The sequence below is a fragment of the Berghia stephanieae genome, chromosome 2 (genome assembly GCF_034508935.2).
Source record: "Berghia stephanieae isolate SIO BIC M18660-M18661 chromosome 2, UCSD_Bste_1.3, whole genome shotgun sequence".
In the NCBI taxonomy this organism is placed as follows: domain Eukaryota; kingdom Metazoa; phylum Mollusca; class Gastropoda; order Nudibranchia; family Aeolidiidae; genus Berghia; species Berghia stephanieae.
The window spans coordinates 60,733,940-60,754,122 of record NC_088361.1 but is presented as its reverse complement, the minus strand read 5'-3'; the positions used below and the strand labels follow the sequence as shown (position 1 = coordinate 60,754,122).

The following is a 20,183-nucleotide window of genomic DNA, read 5'->3' as shown; positions in this document are numbered from 1 at the left end:
TTAGGATGATTATAGATCTCAATAGATTATATTTTGTTTGCAGAAATTCCTGTTTAAGCATTGAAATTGTTCGGAATTGTTTCTGAAATTTACTTGAGCCAAATTTTAAGTTGGCGTCTCTGGTCAACTTGAAACAATGGGATGTGGGCATTAGTGAATCTGTGAATACGGGAGATATATGTGGCGACTACCACTAATACTACAACCATCATCACATCATCATCCTTACCACAACTACTACAACCACCAATACATCATTATCCCTATCACTACCATTACTACAACCACCATGTTATAATTATACTTTCAGTTTTTGAAATTCTTCCGAGTGATGTCAGAAATTGCTGGGAGACACATTTTGGATTGCATCACAATAAATTTTAAGGAAATTTAAATTTATAGGTTATTTTTTGCATGGATGGTTCTTGATCTAATCGCTGAAAAATTTCCTCCTTTTAGTGACCAGTCATTCTCACCCCTGGTGTGTGTGTGTGTGTGTGTGTGTGTGTGTGTGTGTATGTATTTATCTATATAAAGAAGTTAGATTTGCTCTCTTTGATAAAAGGATATTAATTTTTCAAAACTTTCGTCGTACAGATTTGAAATTCTCAGTTTAGCATAACATATCGTGATGAGGGTTGCTTAAGTCAAAGGCCTTTAATAACCCTGTGAAAAAGAAAAAAAAAGAAAGGTTCATGTCAAAAATTCCCAGATATGATCATAACAATGATCATCATTTACATCATAGGCAATCAAAAATATATCAATTAAAAACTTATTCATCAAATTCATGTTTTTAGTTATGGAGCTCCCTGTGGATTGCACTTTTGCAATTATTCATACTTTTTGGAGTCTTTGGTTATACATTTCAAACTGCTCCATGTATTGACTGTCTTTACAATAATAAAGATTTGCCAAATAATGGTAGAAGAATGTGTTATAAATAGTATGTATTTGTCTCCATGGGTAAATTTTACATGGGGGTATTAAAATTATTTTTTTAAAAAGAGGCAACCCCAATAGCTCAGTTGGTAGAGTATTCACTTCACACGCAAAGGGACCGTGATCGATCCTGGTTACAGTTGAATGTTCTTTTGACCCCACGGTCCATACAGCAGTGATTGGGTAGTTGGGTCTATTAGATCAGGCAGAGAGTACTTTGCGATAGACTAGCATCCTATCCAAAGGATAGCAAGCAATTGCTATTGTACATTTCACGCTATAGAAACCGGAATAAACTCTGGATCCATGGGCCTATTGGCTCTGAAGGACTACTTAAAAAGTGTAATGTGGTCAATTTTATTAAAACTTTGGACAATTTTGTTCCTGGGTGGGGATCCTGACCTCCCATAGTGGGCAGGGAGGTACATGCTGTGTCTTCTATTCCCCCCATACCCGTTTCCCAATTGTTTCCTGTCATTGTCTTGGAATGAGATTACTTAGTTTTGTCCTGATCCTTGCCGGAGCTCCTTGGCTGGGAGGGAAACAGTCGAATGTATAGTAATAGTTTTGGGAGATGATATTTTTTTCCTTGTAAATCATCTCTCTATTATGCATTGTATTATGTTGAGTTTACATATTATATTAAATGATTGGTAAACATTTGAGTGTATTCCTCTTAGATGGGACCTGTGCTTGTGTCTGGATGAGACTTTTAGGTGATCTCAAACTAAGTGCATTGGTGGTCTGCTCTTGGAATCTACATCTGATCCCTATTTGTTCCCAGTTCCCCTATGTCTTACTTTTTCTTGGGTGCTTTTATTGTAATTCTATAACTTTTTACTATCCCATTTTCTTCCTTTTTACTGGCGCTGATATAACCTTAATGTGTTGCAAGCGCCGTAAAACCCTTAAAAACAAAAACAACAAAACAACAATTTTGTTCACGCTTAACATAAAACCAGATCAAGATGATGCGTGACAGTGAGACGGTAAGGAGTTGATGAATGAGTTTTGTTGTAGACACATGTAGTTTTGAGTTTTTCATAACATTTCATCCCAGGTTTCATCATAGTCCAAGTGTCTAGCTCAGCTGGATCTGATGGCCACAGCATGGCTCTGACAGAGAGTGGGGAGGTATTCAGTTGGGGTGATGGTGACTATGGCAAGCTTGGCCACAACAACAGTGAGAGGCAAAAACGGCCAAAGCAGATAGAGGCCCTGCACGGGGAGGAGGTTACTCAGGTAAACACATTTGTATTGTTGTTTGTTTTTTCTTTGCACTTTGTTTTTTGTTTTGTTTTGCTAGTTTTTTTGGGTTTGTTTTTACTGTTTGTTTGTTTCTCTCTTTCTCTCTCTCTCTCTTTCTCTCTTTCTCTCTCTCTCTCTTTCTCTCTCTCTCTTTCTCTCTCTCTTTCTCTCTCTCTCTCTCTCTTTCTCTCTCTCTTTCTCTCTCTTTCTCTCTCTTTCTCTCTCTTCTCTCTCTCTCTCTTCTCTCTCCTCTCTCCTCTCTCCTCTCTCCTCTCTCTCTCTCTCTCTCTCTCTCTCTCTCTCTCTCGCCCCCCCCCTCTCTCTCTCTTTCGCGGGTGGTTGGATGGGAGCATCACCCTTGAATCATATACCTATGATGTTCGCATGGGTGTACGATCCGATAGTGATGTCGTTTCTTCTTCTCTTTACTAGCCTATCCTGCTTCTTTGGTTTGTGATTGTATTTTTGACAGGGGATATTTTTTTTTCTGTAAATCTTCTGCCTGTTTGTTCTTGGTTATTTATAATTTAGCTTATGATATCTTTAGGTTATGATTTTGATTTACATTTGTACTATTCTTGTTAGATTGCTTGTTTTTTTGTTTCAGCGGTCTCTCATATAACCTCAATTGTGTTGGAAGAGACCTAAAGCAACAAACAAACAAAAAATCTCTCTCTCTTTTTTTTTTTTGGTCAAAGAAGTAGTGCATGACTTAATCTTAATTGTCAGATATAACAGAGAGACACATGTTAAAAACAATTCCTTAACAATACTCCCTCACCTGGGACACCAGACATTTTTTTTACATACTATCCATTTACACAAACTTCTTCCTCTTCTTCCATTAAGGCCAATGTTTCAGGCTGAAGTGAAGATTGTATGGCTGATTTTTCAGTAACGGGTTTTAGAAGGAAGCAGGGAGCCTGGGTGGGGTTCCTACCTCCCATAGTGGGCAGGGAGGTACTTGCTGTGTCTTCTATCCCCCTGTACCTGTTTTCCAACATGCTTTCAGTCTTTGTCTTGGAATGAGATTACTTGGTTTTGTCCTGGCCCTGGCTAGAGTCCTAGCTGGAAGGGAAACAGTCAAATGCATAGTTATTGTTTTGGGAGATGATATTTTTTTTCCTAGTAAATCATCTCTGTTATTTATTATTAAATGTGTTATTTTGAATGTATATAATAACACAAGCATTTGAGTGTATTCCTCTTTCTTGGATCTTGTGCTTGTATCGGGATGAGACTTATAGGTGATCTCAAACTAAGTACATTGGTGGTGTGCTCTTGGAATCTACATCTGATCCCTATTTGTTCCCATTTCCCTTTGTCTTACTTTCTCTTGGGTGCTTTAATTGTAATTCTAGAACTTTTTACTATCCCATTTTCTTCCTTTTTACTGGCGCTGATATAACCTAAATGTGTTGCAAGCGCCATAAAACCCTTAAAAACAAACAAACAAACAAGCAGGGAGCGATTTTTAAAAAGTCATCAGTCAAAAGGCCACCTCATAATGTTTTTATTTTCATCAATGTCACCAATAATAAATGACGACTTCCTGATAATAATAAGAAAATAGAAAAAAAAACAAACTCCCTTTATTTATCCCTTGGGGAAAGTTGTAGGGTCTTTCTAAAATGACCGTGTTGTCAGTTGCATCGCAGCTTGGCAAAGTGAGGTATTGTGCCTAAATTTCTTGCTCAAGAGAGAAAAAAACCCCAACAAACTGAGATGCTGACAGTGGGGCTTGAACCGGGATCTCTGAATATAAGTGCAATGCCTTATCCACTTACCCATTTCACCCCATAAAAGACTCAACTTTGTTTGAATTTTCTTTTGTTGTGACAATTCTAAAAAGTATAACTGTTATTGGAGGCAACAATATCACTAATGTCAACAATTAGAATAGCTACGTACTTCAAATATTCATTTGAACCTATCAACTTTTTTTTTTAAACAGTATTTACTGTTGATTATGATAGAGCATTTGACTCACACACTCTATTTTTCAGGCCCACTCAGCAGTAATAGGGGGAGGGGAGGGGGGTAGCTGAGTCTTTCAATTTATTGGAAAGCAATCCTATTCCATTCAATGGAAGGAATTGAAATAGACTTTAGACCTAAGTTTCATGATTTGAAGGATTTTTAATCTATTGGTTAAGTGGATTGCTGCTTGATTGGGTTTTGGTGAAAGAGTGTTATGCTTTTGGGAAAAGAATATCAATTTTTATGTCACATCGGTGAAAAATCAGCATTTGGTCAAAGAAACGCCATAGAATGTAATCTTAGAGCATGGTAGTGAACATTTGATGAACAATAAATGGTATATATTTATCAAGTTTGTTGCTTTCCATTGTACACATTACTTTTTGAACCATTTAATGTAGCTTAAAGCACATTCATTATTCATGACCCACCATTGTATATGGGCGTTTTTCAAATTTTTGTCCAATGAGGAGGGGGAATATGAGTTTCAATCAAATTGGATCAAATCTTGTGACCGCTTATGTTGATTACTCCTCAATCATTTCCTATAATGTTGGAGCTTAATCTTCTCCTGGCTTCATATGCTGGCAGGTTAAAGCTCGAATCCCATTACATTGACTCACTCCTGTAACGTTAATTCAAAGCTGCATAGTTCGCATTTTAAAATTATGTTGCAGACAGTTTTCTCCTGTGGCCTTCTTCAGCATATATTCATTCTCTACAAATGGTTTAATGACGGATGTGTGCCTATTTTTTTTAGCTTTGAGAGAGATTTGTTGCAAAATCCTGAAAATTTGGGCAAATTAAATATTTTAATTTCTCATAATTTTTTAAAGCGATAATGTTTTATATGCATTAGAAGCTATTTGAGAGAGATTAGTAAAGACATAAATTGAGCAAAATGTAAAAACAAGATGGGACTGTCCAAATAGACATAAATATCATTTTTGTAGGTTACAGGAGTGAGTTGACCATTACAGGAGTGAGTCGTATCGTTATAGGAGTGAGTTACTAAATAAAGAAGGTCTATTTCACTTGGCACACATATTGAGTTGTATTCACTGCTCATAAGAATCACAAAAGTGAACTGTAAAGGTGATCCAACGTATCTAAATCGATAATAAAGAGGACAGGAATTATTTTTAAGTTTCCAGTTGATCGTCAAAATTGTAATTAGATTGGGCCTTGTAACCTTTACTTTGAGTACAGAAAAGGTTTTCTCTCACAAACGAGAGTCACCACAGACTGTGTTGTAACTGTTATAAATGCCAAAAGTCACCAATTTGTTGATTATGAATTAATGTCTGCTGTATTTTTTAGAGTTAAAAGAGGTGATTATTACGCCGCGGGAGGACTTTTGATAGGCACTTAAATTGTTTATCATTATGGAACGCTATGAATACAAAGGCTGACAAAGTTCTTATTTGTGTAATGATGCCATAAGGCATTTTTATTGTCAGAACTTAACCAAAATAGAAACAAATATGCGTTAGATAAATCTATAACCATGAATACATGGAGTAACACTGACCCCAAACGAATCAGGAATCAGGATTTCCGACCAGATTTTATGAATCTCTCTTTCTCTCTCCCTCTTTATTTCTTAATCGCTCTCACTATTTCTCTTGCTCTCTCTCTATCTCTCTCTCTCTCTCTCTCTCTCTCTCTCTCTCTCTCTCTCTCTCTCTCTCTCTTTCTTTATTTATTTATCTCTCTCTCTCTCTTTCTTTATTTATTTATCTATCTCTCTCTCTCTCTCTTTATTTATTTATCTATCTCTCTCTCTCTCTCTCTCTCTCTCTCTCTCTCTCTCTCTCTCTCTTTTTCTCTCCTGCTCTTTCTATAATATTAGATCCACTTTTCTCCCCCACACCCATCTCTCTCTCTCTTACTCTTAAATATTTATTTGATATTCTACTGCTTTCCTCTTTATACGCACTCAATATTCCCTAAAACCACTTTTTATCAATCGACCAAAACAAAACAAAAGTATTTTGCTACGTCAACTGCAACTACAACAGCTTATTCAACAAAATTAACTTTTACTTATTAAAATGGAATAAAAGGCACAACATGATTGGGTTGCCAAAACCTAGATTTAATTCTTCAATAGCCAGTTAAAGTTTGAGATCGAGCAGGTGTTTAAATCTTTTTTTCTGGTTTTATTTACATGAATGGTATCTCCTCCATGCCTTCTTTAGTATCCAGTGGTTTATGCACGAAGATAGAGATACAACAGAACCATCTCTCTAATTTATTGTTGAGATATCTTCTCTTCCCACTTAAATGTTCACTCTATATTGCAAAGGGTTAAAAAATACAATATTAATAAAGTAGGAAAGAAACTAAAGACGTAATTTACTTTAAAACATGTTAAGTCTCCATCTCATCTCACTCCTGTAACAGTGGACTCACTCCTGTAACACAGCTCGCCGTTACAGGAGTGAGTGTTACAGGAATGATAATCTGAAGATTATATGTTACTTGACACTACAGGAATTGTAATAAATCAATTATTTTGACTTAGCAAGCACTAGAATCTACTGATTAAAGGATGATTAAAAGGATTCTGAAAATTCTCAAAATTTGAATGAGAAAAAGCCCGTTACAGGAGTGAGGGTCATGGTAAATACTCATCATTTTGATATAAATTCAAGCTGGTAGATGAAAAATAGGTAGCTGCATATTATTGTTTTGCTTTCAGCATGTGAGGGGAGGAATGTCTTGGTATATTTATGTTGCCAGTTGAATGAATATATTTTATGGAAGAAAAACTAGGCGAAATTGATTGTCATTACAGGAGTGAGTCAAATGTCACCGACAAAGATTGATTCCCAAAACTGACATCAAAATGACCTTTTTTAAAGATTAGAACTTAATAGATATGACTTAATATGGTATTTCTTTAAAATGAAGCAGGAATAGGAGGAAAATAAATATTGCTGCTTGATTCAACAAAACTTTTAAAAAGAGCAGGCCAAGGAATTAAGAGAGGAGCTGAAGAGAAGACGAGAAGCAGGGGAAGATGTGGTCATTTATAGGAAAAAGGTCATCTTTAGGGAAAAGTTTAGAGAACAAGTAAGAAAGAGAGACGGCGATGTTGGAGGAAATGACTGGGACTGGGACGAGGAATGACTATATGGGAAGCGTGTCAGTCCAATTGCCCAAAATGTTTCTGAGCAAGGATTCGAACACAACAAGAAAATTCAAGAAAGAGAAGTACTGGTAAATGATAAGTAGGGGCAGGAAGTGAATATGAAAAAAACTCTGAAGTTCATGTACACGAACACAGACAATGTGATGAATAAGAGAGAGGAGCTAAAGGCTATGGCAGAAGAAGAAGAAGATGCAGATGTGATAGCAATAACAGAAGCTAAGCCAAAGAATGCAACAACACACCCAACCATAGCAGAGTTAGGTATTGAGGGATACACTATAATAGCTAGCAGAGATTTTGAAACTTCTGGCAGAGGAGTATACTTATTGGTGAGGGAGAACCTCAAGGTTAACCCCATAGAGGAACTCACAGATCACGACTTTAGGGAGAGTGCTTGGTGCTCGATTGGAGTAACTGGACAAAGTCAGATACTTGTAGGAGTGATTTATAGGAGCCCGAATAGTACAGGAGAAAATAATGAGAGAATGTTGGAGATGATAAGGAGAACGTCACAAAAAAAGCATTCAGAGATAATTATTATGGAAGACTTCAACATGCCGGAACTGGAGTGGAAAGGGATGGACGAACCAAAAGAGGGAAGCCTGGAGGAAGTTTCATAGAAACCATTGAAGATTGCTACCTACAACAGATAATAAAAGAACCCACAAGACAGAGAAAAAACCAGAAGCCCAACGTATTGGACTTGATATTGATGGAGGAAGAAAATGACATTATCGACCTGAGACTGAGTCACCCACTGGGAAAAAGCGACCATGCGACCATATTCCTAAAACTGAGGGCGACATCAGAGACTGTAGATGAAAAACTGACACTCAGATATAGGAAGGCTGATCTAGAGAGTATGAAAGAGGAACTGGGGCATATCAAATGGGAGGAAATACTAATCGAGGACACCGTAGGAAACAACTGGAGTAGATTTACCAGAGTACTTAACCAATGCTTCGAGAAAAACATCCCGAAAAGCAGAGGGAACCGGGTTGGGAGAAGAAATCAACCTTGGATGACGCCGGAAGTGAGAGAGGCATTACGGAAGAAGAAGGCAGTAAATAGAAGATACTATAGAAGCAAAAAGGAAGAGGATTGGGACAAATACAAAAGAGTGAGAAACGCAACTACTAAAATAGTCCGACAAGCGCATCAAAAGTATGAGAACAAGATAGCAGAGGAAACGAAAGAAAATCCTAAGGTATTCTGGGGTTATGTAAACAGTAAAATGAAGACAAGACAGGGAACCTGTGACATAAAAAAAGAAGATGGCACTTGGGCATCTGAAGATGAAGACAAGGCAGAGGTGCTAAATCTCTTCTTTGCAAGTGTCTTTACAGTGGAGAACCAGAAAAACTTGCCAGATATTGCTAAAAGAAGTAATATAGATACCACACAATGGCCGATTACTGAAGAGAGTAATGAAGAGACTACAAAACCTAAAGGAGAGTAAATCACCTGGACCTGACAAACTTCATCCTTACATTCTAAAAAACTTAGCAGAGCAGCTAGTAGAACCCCTAACCAAGATATTTAACCAGTCGATGAAAGAAGGAAGACTACCAAGGGAATGGAAAGAAGCTAACGTCACAGCCATATTCAAGAAGGGAGACAGAAAAAATCCAGAAAACTACAGACCAGTGAGCCTGACATCTGTCGCCTGCAAGCTCATGGAACAGCTGATTAGAGAAGAAATAGTTGATCATATGACCAAGAACAAACTATTCAGCAAAGATCATGGTTTCATGGCGGGAAGGTCTACAGTAATAAACCTACTTGAAACAATGGATGACTGGACGAGAGACCTGGAATTAGGCAACAATTTAGATGTCATATACCTCGACTTCAGAAAGGCATTTACAAAGTTCCACACTGGCGCCTAATCAGGAAATTGGAACAGTATCAAATTAATGATCAGACAGTCAAATGGGTCCGAGATTTCCTCAAAGATAGAAGACAAAAAGTGATAGTGAATGGAACAGCATCAGCGGAGAGACAGGTAACAAGTGGAGTTCCACAAGGAAGTGTACTGGGACCAGTTCTCTTCCTGATTTATATCAACGACTGGCCAGACAATCTATCATCTAAATGTAAAATCTTTGCTGATGATACTAAGCTCTATGGAGTAGCTAATACAGAAGAGGAAAGAAACACCTTACAACAAGATTTGAAAAAGCTTGAAGAATGGTCCAAAATATGGCAGATGGAGTTCAATGTAGATAAATGTGCAGTTCTTCACCTAGGAAAAAACAACAGAGAAGCCAACTATATAATGAAAGAAAAACCCCTGCAGAAATCCAATGGGGAAAAAGACCTAGGAGTATTTATTGATAGGAAGCTAAACTTCAAGAAGCAAATTCAAGATGTTCAATCTAAGGCTGGTAAAACACTCGGAATAGTGAAAAGAAATTTCAAGAATCTGAAAACAAAAGACATGACTACCATCTACAAGACTATGGTTAGATCAAAGCTGGAATATGCCAACTGCATATGGTATCCGAAGTTTGAGGGAGACAAAGACTGTTTGGAAAGAGTGCAAAGGAGAGCAACAAAACTTATCACACACCTGAAAGACAAAACCTACTGTGAGAGATTGAAAGAATTAAATCTCCCGACCTTAGATTACAGGAGAAGAAGAGGAGATATGATCCAAACATATAAAATAGTAAAGGGGATAGACAGGGTAGAGGCAGGATTTCTTAAACCAAACAAGAACATTCAGACACGAGGAAACAGCAAGACACTGGAAAAAGAACGTTTTAAAACAAATGAAAGAAGGAACTTTTTTTCATCTAGAATTGTAAATAACTGGAATAAACTGCAAGAAACCACAGTATCAGCAAACAATTTGAATAAATTCAAAGCAGAGTTGGAGATAAGCAACATCCTAGGAAACAAGTTCAATTATAAAAATTGGTCCAATCATTAATAGATGAGGAGGAGCGAAGGAGACTACACCAAGTCTAAAAGCTCTATACAGAGGTATCCAGGTAGGTAGGTATATTTTGTCAACCGACAGGCCATTTTGAGCAGGTGTTGAGTAAATAAATAACTGTAGCTTATTCATTTATGGATCAAATTTCTCAATTTTTGGCATTGGTGCTTTTCTAACTATATTCTTAATCACATGCTTCATTGCAATAAAATATACCAAAGAAAACGAAAGCGAAATATATAATGGGACAGGCATTTGGCAAAAAATTGAAAAACGCGCATATAGTCAATGCAAGATAACCAATGTGACATATGTTTAGAATGCATTCTTCTGTTTACTTAAAGGCAATGTGAATAACAATATGTAAATGTTTTGTATCCTGACATGTCATTCAATGTGTGACAACACGAACAGGTGTCAAAATGGTAAACAGAAACGAATAAATAACACAATGCTTTAAATCAGCCTGCCCAAACATGGCTCTTATCCAGTCACTTCCATTGACATCTATTGAGTCCCTCCCAACCTCGCTTGCTCCAGAGCCTGCATAGCACTTAGTACTTACTTCAATCCAACAACACCACACAAAAGACAAAACAGATCTCCTGACATTTTCAACAATCAATTAATTGTAAATTCTCTCTTTTTTTTCATTTTTTTTTTTCAAGAATATCAACATTAATCAACAGTACTGATGATAGCAACCTCCTATATTCAATTGAGTCAAAATAAAGATTTCAGATGTTTGAGTTTTATGTCGTTCCAGTATAAAAAGAACTTATGAAAAACAGCCTTTCCATCCTCATTAATTTCGTTGTATAGGACCATTTGCTAAAGATTCTCAGGTCATAAGAAAAACTCTCCGTCTGTAATATGATAGAAAATCAGACCAATAGTCTCATGTTCATTTCTGTGATTGTAACAGAAAAGATGACTTTGTTGTTAAGTATATTTTTTCTTCTTTTAAGGGCTTGTTTAACAGATACTGAAATTATTTTGAAGATGAATTAAATAAATCAGAACCAATGAGCCTCTTAATAGAAATGCAATTGTACCAAATAATTATTTATTTTTTCTGCGCATTTATTCGAACCTAATTTTATGAGTCTCAAAATAAAATGGGTTTAGATTCTTTGGATGGCGGATAACTCAATTGGTAGAGCACTCTTTTCGCAAAGGGACTGAGATTTATCCCAGTTGAAGTCGATTTTTTTCTGTCTGGGTAGAAAGTACTTTGCAATAAGCTAGCAACCTATCCAAAGAGTAGCAAGAAAGCAATTGCTATTGTCCATTTCACGTTAAAGAAACTGATATCAATGCCGGCTCTTTGAACTAAATGGCTCTGAAGGACTACTAATTTTGTGCATAAAGATTTATTTGTCACTTTAAGCATTTTCAGGTTATCAAGTTATTTATAGCCCATTATGTTCCACATAAAATTTATGTTAGCTATACGAACAAAAAAATATATAATCTCATACAATATAAATAAACATTATCTGAAGTGTTATTATTGGCAACGCCTTTCGCTGATATTTTATATTTTACTTCTCACCACAGGTTTCATGTGGCTTCAAGCATAGTGCAGTAGTTACGTCCGATGGAAAGCTGTTTACATTTGGTAATGGGGATTATGGCAGGCTGGGTCATGGTTCTACAGCAAACAAGAAAATACCAGAACGTGTCATGGCTCTGGAAGCTTTTCAAGTTGGCATGGTGAGCTGATTGTATAGTAATATCTTTCCATTTTTTATTCGTTATAATTGAGGTTTGCAGTTGACACATGATTTTAAAATATTTTGAACCATAATTATCATCATCATCATCATCATCATCATTATCATCATCATCATCATCCAGAGGCTCCTACCCTTCTGCTTTTCACAGATTCTGCTCAATGACCTTGAGGTATTATTATTATATTGGCTCCAATGTGTGAGGCCAATGACGAAGTATTATCTTTTGCACCAATTGGGAGTATTATTGAGTGCAGTAGGCTACTCTCCCATCTAATTTTGGCAGTGTGTATGCGTGTGTGTGTCGGCATGCGCATGTATTTGATTGGGTCTTTGGGGGGGGGGGGGGGGGGGTCCTGTCAAGGCTAAATCCATCCATTCAATTCTTTGCTCTGAGACTGCCAGGCCCTGTGTCTTCTATTATTATTTGACCCCTTTTTAGTCTCTAATCAGCCACCTGCAAATTTTTACACATTTTATGTTGTATCATCTCAGTACTTTTGGATTGTCCATTACATTATCTGCTGCAAAGCATAACATAGTCAATTACGGTAAGTTGATTCTGCTTTTTGGTCTCAAATTCCACTTTTTTGTCTTCTGATTCCTCTTTGGGGCTGTTGGGGGTAAGAGCCTTTGCATCATCACACTATCATCATCATCATTAGCATTTATCATCATCATCATCATCATTAGCATTTATCATCATCATCATTGTCATCATCATCATCATCATCACCATCACCATCATTTATGACACATTATTCTATCCTACAGGTAGCCTGCGGTCTTAATCACACTCTCTGCATGTCATCAGACGGCAGTATTGTGTGGGCCTTCGGAGATGGGGACTACGGCAAGCTTGGGCTAGGGAACAGCTCCCCCAAACCTACCCCTACCAAGATTGAACTCCTGAAGGACATGTATATCAAAAAGATCACATGTGGAACACAATTTTCTGCTGCCCTGACGCAGGATGGACGGGTTTATACTTGGGGACAAGGTACACAGTTTATTAGGCACTTTCACTCTATTTGATACATCACAGAAAATAAAGATGGGATGTTTCAACTGCAAGCTATGAAGCAGTCAGGATGTACATTTATTTGATTAATCTTTTTTTTTATAAACTCAGGCCTTTAATCCCCCACCCCCCTCCTACAGAGGCTCCTACCCCTCTGCTTTTCACGGAATCATTTTGCTTAATCAGTCTACATTCCGCAATTCTGCATTCAAGGCAAAAATTCTGTGTTTCCTTGTGTTGAATTTTTAAAAAAAAATTCAAATCTAGTAAAAACATTAGAGTGAATATGGATGATGGGTATCATTTTCCGAATTTTAGTAAGGATTCTGGTAACAAATACCAGAAAAAAATATGCAAAATGAAAAAAAATGTTTAAAAAAATTAAATCATGGTCTATTTTGTTATCATCCTCTATGGTCAATCAATACACATTTTGTGTGTCTGATAAGTCCCTTCACAAAGTGTGTAGAGTTGATGTCAGGTAATATTATATTTAGGGGGGCCAATGGCCGAGGTATTATTATATAGTGTCTCCAATAAGTGGGGTCCATGACAAAGATATTTTATGCTACCTGCAATTCGTAGTTTTATTGTATACTGTTTAATTTTGGCAGTATTTGTGTATGTGTGTGTGTGTGTGTGCACGTGCGCTGACATGCGCTTATTTGATTGGGTATGTGTTGGGATGGGGGTGGGGGTCCTGTCAAGGCTAAATCCATCCATCCAGTGCTTTGCTCTGAGGCTGCCAGGGCCTGGGTCCTCTATTATTATTTGACCCCCTTTTTTCTCTCTAATCAAACTGCAAATTTGTACACATTATGTCATTCGTCCTGTTTTGTTGTTAAAGGAGAAATCCGAAACGTTCATTTTGTTTTCGTATATTAAATTGAAGCTTTCATTAAATTTCACATTGTTTTTTTATACATTTTATATACTGGGTGGGGTTCCTACCTCCCATAGCGAGCAGAGAGGTACTTGCTTTGTCTTCTATCCTCTCTTATCTGTTTTCCAATTGCTTTCTGTCTTTGTCTTGGAATGCTAGATTTTGTCTTGACCTTGGACGGAGTCCTTGGCTGAGAGGGAAACAGTCGAATGTATAGTTATAGTTTTGGGAGATGATATTTTTTTCCTTGTAAATCATCTCTCTGTTATGTACTGTTACTCTTTTCATTTTTAACATATGATTTGTAAACATTTGAGTGTATTCCTCTTAGTGGGGACCTGTGCTGGTGTCTGGAGACTTTTAGGTGATCTCAAACTAAGTACTTTGATAGTGTGCTCTTGGAATCTACATCCGTTTCCTATTTGATCCAATTCACCTTTGTCTTACCTTTTCTTGGGTGCTTTAATTGTAATTCTAGAACTTTTTACTATCCCATTTTCTTCCTTTTTACTGGCGCTGATATGACCTTAATGTGTTGCAAGCACCGTAAAACCCTTAAATATACATTTTATATTGTATCATTTAAGTACTTTTGGAATGTCTATTACATAATCTAATAAGCATGTCATAGTCAATCATAGTAAGTTGATTCCGCTTTTTAAAAATTCTCATTTCTCTTTGGGATTATTGGGGTTGGGAGTCTGTGCTATACTGAAAGGAAAAAAGAAATGATTTCACATCACACACCAAAAGCTCACCTTTAAAAAAATATGCAGAGTGAAAAAGGCAAACATCAATGACAAATATCGTGTTTTATTTATAAAAGCCTCAAATCTTTAATTGTAGGATTTTTAGAATACTTAGTTGTTTAATGATAGTTTCTTCAATGATCCCTTCATATCTTGGTTAATATGTTTTAAAAGTGGTAAATAAAAACTAGTAAAAGATAGTCCATCAGAGCCATAAAGCTCATGGAGCCAGAGTTTATCCTGGTTACTGTAGTGTGAAATGACAATAGCAATTGCTGGCTACCCTTTGGATAGGATGCTAGTCTATTGCAAAATACTTTCCACAAGATCTTGCAGCCAGCTACCCAATCACTGCTGGGTGGACAGGAAGGATTGATAAAAATATTGACTTCACCCGGATCGATCTCAGTCCCTTTTTCTTGTGAAGTCAAAAAGAATAAAAAATCGAGATAATTATAACATCAGCTGCAGTGCCAGCTATCAATGATGAAAATGCCAAGAAAATCAAATTTCTTAATCATTTTTCTTTTCTATTCTTTTTAAAATGTAAATTAGACCGCATGATAGGTCAAGGAGACACCCAATGTGTGAGTCACTGCAAGCCAGAACAGGTGATGCCCTTGGCAGGCCATATCATTGAAGACATAGCATCTGGTGCAGACCACACACTTGCTGTGGCAGTGACAGGCCAGGTGTGGGCCTGGGGCATCAACACTGATGGTCAGCTGGGCTTAGGCCATACAAACTCACCTGTTAAGGAGCCCACCATGATAACGCAGCTCAGTGGGATGAACATCAAACAGGTCAGCTATCACTGAATATATTCATATCATAGAGCGTATTGCATACAATCAATGAAGCGCCAGGTGTTGAGATATCACTGAATATGTTTAAACTCTAGAACAGGGTGTCCAGCAATGTCATAAAGTCGTAAATTTGACGTCTTGGTCATAAGGGTTTTCAATGGGCATAGATTGCGCATCTATGGTCGTAAAAAAAATCATAAAATAGTTGATTCAAAGAATTAAAATTTTAAAAAGTTGAGGAATTAAATCTGAGAAGGCAAAATTGCAAATGCAGAAAAATGGCGAGACTTTATATAGCCGTCACCATTTTGAAAATCATATTTCCAAAGACGTTATATCAATGGGTACGTCTGACAAAAACAATTTGACCATGATGATGTGCATTGGTGGTCAGTTTTCTTTTCCGAGATATTCACCTTATCAGATCTCTGGGATACTCTGACCTCATGTGAACTTACCACAAGATTATCACTAACATCAATGCAGACCATTCTCGACCATAACCCAAACCCTCTTCTTTAGCATTTGTTCTGCCTTTATCTCTGGAGATGTCGATTTTACAGATACCATAACAATTGCTGCTACTGCTGCTACTACTACTACTACTACTACTACTACTACTACTACTACAACTACTACTACTGCTACTACTACTACTAATACTACACACACACACACACACACACACACACACATATATATATATATATATATATATATTACAAATTTTTACTTTACAGATCTCTGCGGGAAGGAGTCATTGTGCTGCCTGGTCTTTCCCACCCCCTCCAAAACGCGTACCAGGGGTACCAGTGCCCCTGCAGCTAGGGTGCCCAGAGTCTGTGCCACCCCAATACACAGCCATACAGAACATGCCAGTGGAGGCCATTAGAGGTCGCCTGATGCTGCTTCATCACTTCAGTGACCTTGTCTACTCATCGTGGAGGCTGCTGAACCTCATGCCAAAATCTGTAAGATTTTTTTTTTTTTTAGAATTGAGGAAACAGTTCATTGTTTAATTGAGAAAATAATACACATGTAGCTCATTGGTACAATTCAATACTCACAAAAAGACCTGCTTTGATTCAGCATTATGTCTGACTGATGTCCTTCTGTCCATTTATATTAATTTGATTCTTGTCAGTGATAAGACGACCATCTTATTTAGAAGATGGTAAGCAATTATCACCTTCAGTTTTATACAACTGCAACCACAATTCCAGCTCGAGGGTCTCATGTGAAGGACAGTTTCTTTTACTAAAGAATTGACATTTTTTAACTGGCACAAAAATGAATTGAGTTCCCGCTCCTCCCACAGAGTCGTATGGATACTTTACTTTGCCCATGAAAATGGAGTTCATTTTGGTATTTGTAGCATTGAATCTAGAGGGACTACTTCTGGTGACCCACGAGATGCGATATTTTACATATTTCAAAGTATTCTAGACTGGATTTATACTGGACCTATCTACCAGATTACTGATGGGTGAACATGGGAAGGGAAATGAACTTAAATCTGGACTATTTGCATCTTGGTCTGATACTTTTTAAATTTATCTCCCAGGTCCTCATCAACATCTTGCCAGGTCCAAGATGTTTTGAGAGAACTATCATTTTGCCATTTAGATGTGGAACAAAGTTGCCTTTACTCTATGTGATCCGTATCATTTCGATTTCAGAGTATTATGAGGAAAACACCCAATGAAAATATTCAATTGTCTATGATATTGTATAAAACGGAAACGCATATTTTATTCTTGGAGAATAGTAAAAGCCAAGCTCATCAACCAGTATGAAACTGTATATTTTATTTGTAATCTTGTCCAAATTATGATTAAATGATAAAAATTTCAAATATATACTAAAATGAAATTGGAGGACAATTGAACTTTATTCAGTTCTTTTCTTACATTATCAGGGATTAAAAAATTATTGAAAATGTGTTTTTGATTAGCAGGATAGTCTAAAATGAAGTAAAATATTAAGGAACTCCTGCCCTTTGGTCACTTGATCTGTTCAGATTAGAATTATTTATTTTATGTTGGCTTTTGCAATAAAATTTCTCTTTCATCCTCATCATCATCGTCATCATCAGCAGCATCATGAAGGCTTACAATAAACTCATACATTTTACTTCTCTTATTTTTGTAATATTTCTCAACTTCAGGACTTTTGCATGCGAGAGTCTGATGTGCCAGGCATCTGTGATGGCAGTCTTCGGCCGCTCCTTTCTCCGCGAGTTTACACTTTACCCATGGTCAGGGCTATCTGTAAGACGATGATACAGAGCAAAAACTGTGGTCCACAAATCACTGTCAAACGTCTGTCAACAAGGTTTGTTGTGGAAGTATTTTTAAGATATCAAAGATTATAAGTATAATTGTATGCAACATTATGAAAGTTCCAGCATTAAAAAGAATGTTGGACTAGTGGGTCAAATGGTAAAGTGGAGGACCAACAGGTAAAGCATTAAGGTCTCATACTCCAAAATTTCCTAAGGTTCGTAGGCCTTTTTGTCCAGCCAAAAATGAATGTGTGACTTGATCTAAATTAGATCAGCTGAGAACATTTTGTGATAGATACTTTCATGTCCAAAGGGTAACAAGGAGGCGAAACTGATATGAAGAACTTAAGACTCAGAAAGACCACTATCTATTAACGATTATCATACGAATTGAGAGAGGAATTTTTGATAAATACAAATCTAAAATAAAGTCGGTCATAAATGTAAAATATAGTGTTTAATTTGTCAGAAATATAAAATAGAATGTTTATTTTGTCTCAAATTCAAGGGAAATATATACCGTAGGGAAAGTAAGGAAACTGTTTTGTTTTGGTATGGGAAACATTTTTAATCATTCAATCAGTCAATTAATCAAGTGCCAGGTTTGTTCTAACAATTTGCTCTACGGTCACCAATTGAAGCGTCTTACACTTTTATTGTCTTCCTCCTGGGTGGGGTTTCTGACCTCCCATAGTGGGCAGGGAGGTACATACTGTTTCTTCTATCCCCTTATATCTGTTTTCCAACATTCTTTCTGTCTTTGTCTTGGAATGAGATTACTTGGTTTTGTGCTGGCCCTGGCCGGAGTCCTAGCTGGGAGGGAAACAGTCAAATGCATAGTTATTGTTTTGGGAGATGATATTTTTTTTCTTGTAAATCATCTCTCTGTTATGTATTATTATATTTGTTATTTTGAATTTATAATGTAAGCATTTGAGTGTATTCCTCTTTGTTGGATTTTGTGCTTGTGTTTGGATGATATTTATAGGTGATCTCAAACTAAGTACATTGGTGGTGTGCTCTTGGAATCTACATCTGATCCCTATTTGTTCCCAGTTCACCTATGTCTTACTTTTTCTTGGGTGCTTTAATTGTAATTCTAGAACTTTTTACTATCCCATTTTCTTTCCTGATATAACCTAAATGTGTTGCAAGCACCGTATAACCCTTAAAAACAAAAACAAAACATTGTCTTTCTCCCTTCTATTTTTCATGTCAGCACTGCTTTTTCACAATCAGTAAATGTGGTCAAAAATGCTCGTCTGCCTTATTCTAATCATTTTGATAGCAGTTGGTTTGTACCACAAAGAATTCTTCATTTCTTACTGATTCCATCCATCCATCCACTTAAATAGCCTTCTGAAGAATTATGTTTCATTTGCTGAAATTCTCTTTTCATAGTCTTGATTAATATTTCGCCATTTACAACTATACAAGTAAACTGACTGCACAGGTGTATTTTTTATATATTCTTGGTCGGTGTTCTTAATTCCGGACTCGTGATCTAGTGAACAATAATACCTACCTGCATTTTTAAATTAAAATATTCTTTACAATTGCTATTGTAATTTTTTGCTTTGATTCTGATTGTCTTTTGCAGAGGCAAGAAATGTCGCCCGGTTTACAACCAGATAGCCCAGCAGGTGGTGAAGCTGAAGTCAGAGGACTTGAGGTTACCTGCAAGAGCCTGGAAAGTGAAGCTGATTGGAGAAGGTGCTGATGATGCTGGTGGTGTCTTTGACGACACCATCACTGAAATGTGCTTGGTAAGAATAGAGATGATATGATAGTGTTAGCCACAAGACGATAATGATGATATTGTATTATGCTAGTGTTGGAGGAGATTATGATGGTGATGTCAAAATTGATTATTACCTATTATTATTTATTATTGATAGATGGTGCAAATTATTGCATTTACTTGATGGTGAGCATACAAATGTTAAAAACTATTGCCTCTAATTTGAAATGGTGTACTCTTCAATAAATGTATCTATTAAGATTATTTACACTTTCTACATTTTTTTATTTTCGGAAATGTGCATTTCTAATCATGATTCCTATCATTTTTATCCTTAATGATATTTTATTTGTTGTTGTATAGGAATTGGAGTCTGGCACGGTCCCAATGTTGATACAGACGCCTAATGCAAAGAATGAGTGTGGGAACAATAGAGACAGGTATGAAAGCTGTACTTCTTCTTCTTCTTCTTCTTCTTCTTCTTCTTCTTCTTCTTCTTCTTCTTCTTCTTCTTCTTCTTCTTCTTCTTCTTCTTCTTCTTCTTATTCTTATTCTTATTCTTATTCTTATTCTTATTATTATTATTATTATTATTATTATTATTATTATTATTATTATTATTATTATTATTATTATTATTATTATTGTTATCAAAATTCGTGTTCAAGTTATTTAAAATGATTTCTTGAATTTAG

At 36.5% G+C, this 20,183-nt stretch overlaps 1 protein-coding gene across 6 annotated transcripts in view; it reads left to right on the top strand.

The window, feature by feature from the left end:
• The window catches only part of LOC144965271 (putative E3 ubiquitin-protein ligase HERC1), a 127,770-nt gene that overhangs the window by 100,994 nt on the left and 6,593 nt on the right, over positions 1-20,183 (top strand). For all 6 annotated transcript variants that reach the window (XM_078900435.1, XM_078900432.1, XM_078900434.1 and 3 more), the window contains exons 70-77: positions 2,003-2,184; positions 11,829-11,984; positions 12,779-13,004; positions 15,213-15,460; positions 16,204-16,434; positions 17,631-17,797; positions 19,348-19,513; positions 19,852-19,928. In XM_078900435.1, coding sequence (XP_078756561.1) covers positions 2,003-2,184; positions 11,829-11,984; positions 12,779-13,004; positions 15,213-15,460; positions 16,204-16,434; positions 17,631-17,797; positions 19,348-19,513; positions 19,852-19,928 — 1,453 coding nt within the window. The remainder of the gene's footprint in view (positions 1-2,002; positions 2,185-11,828; positions 11,985-12,778; positions 13,005-15,212; positions 15,461-16,203; positions 16,435-17,630; positions 17,798-19,347; positions 19,514-19,851; positions 19,929-20,183) is intronic.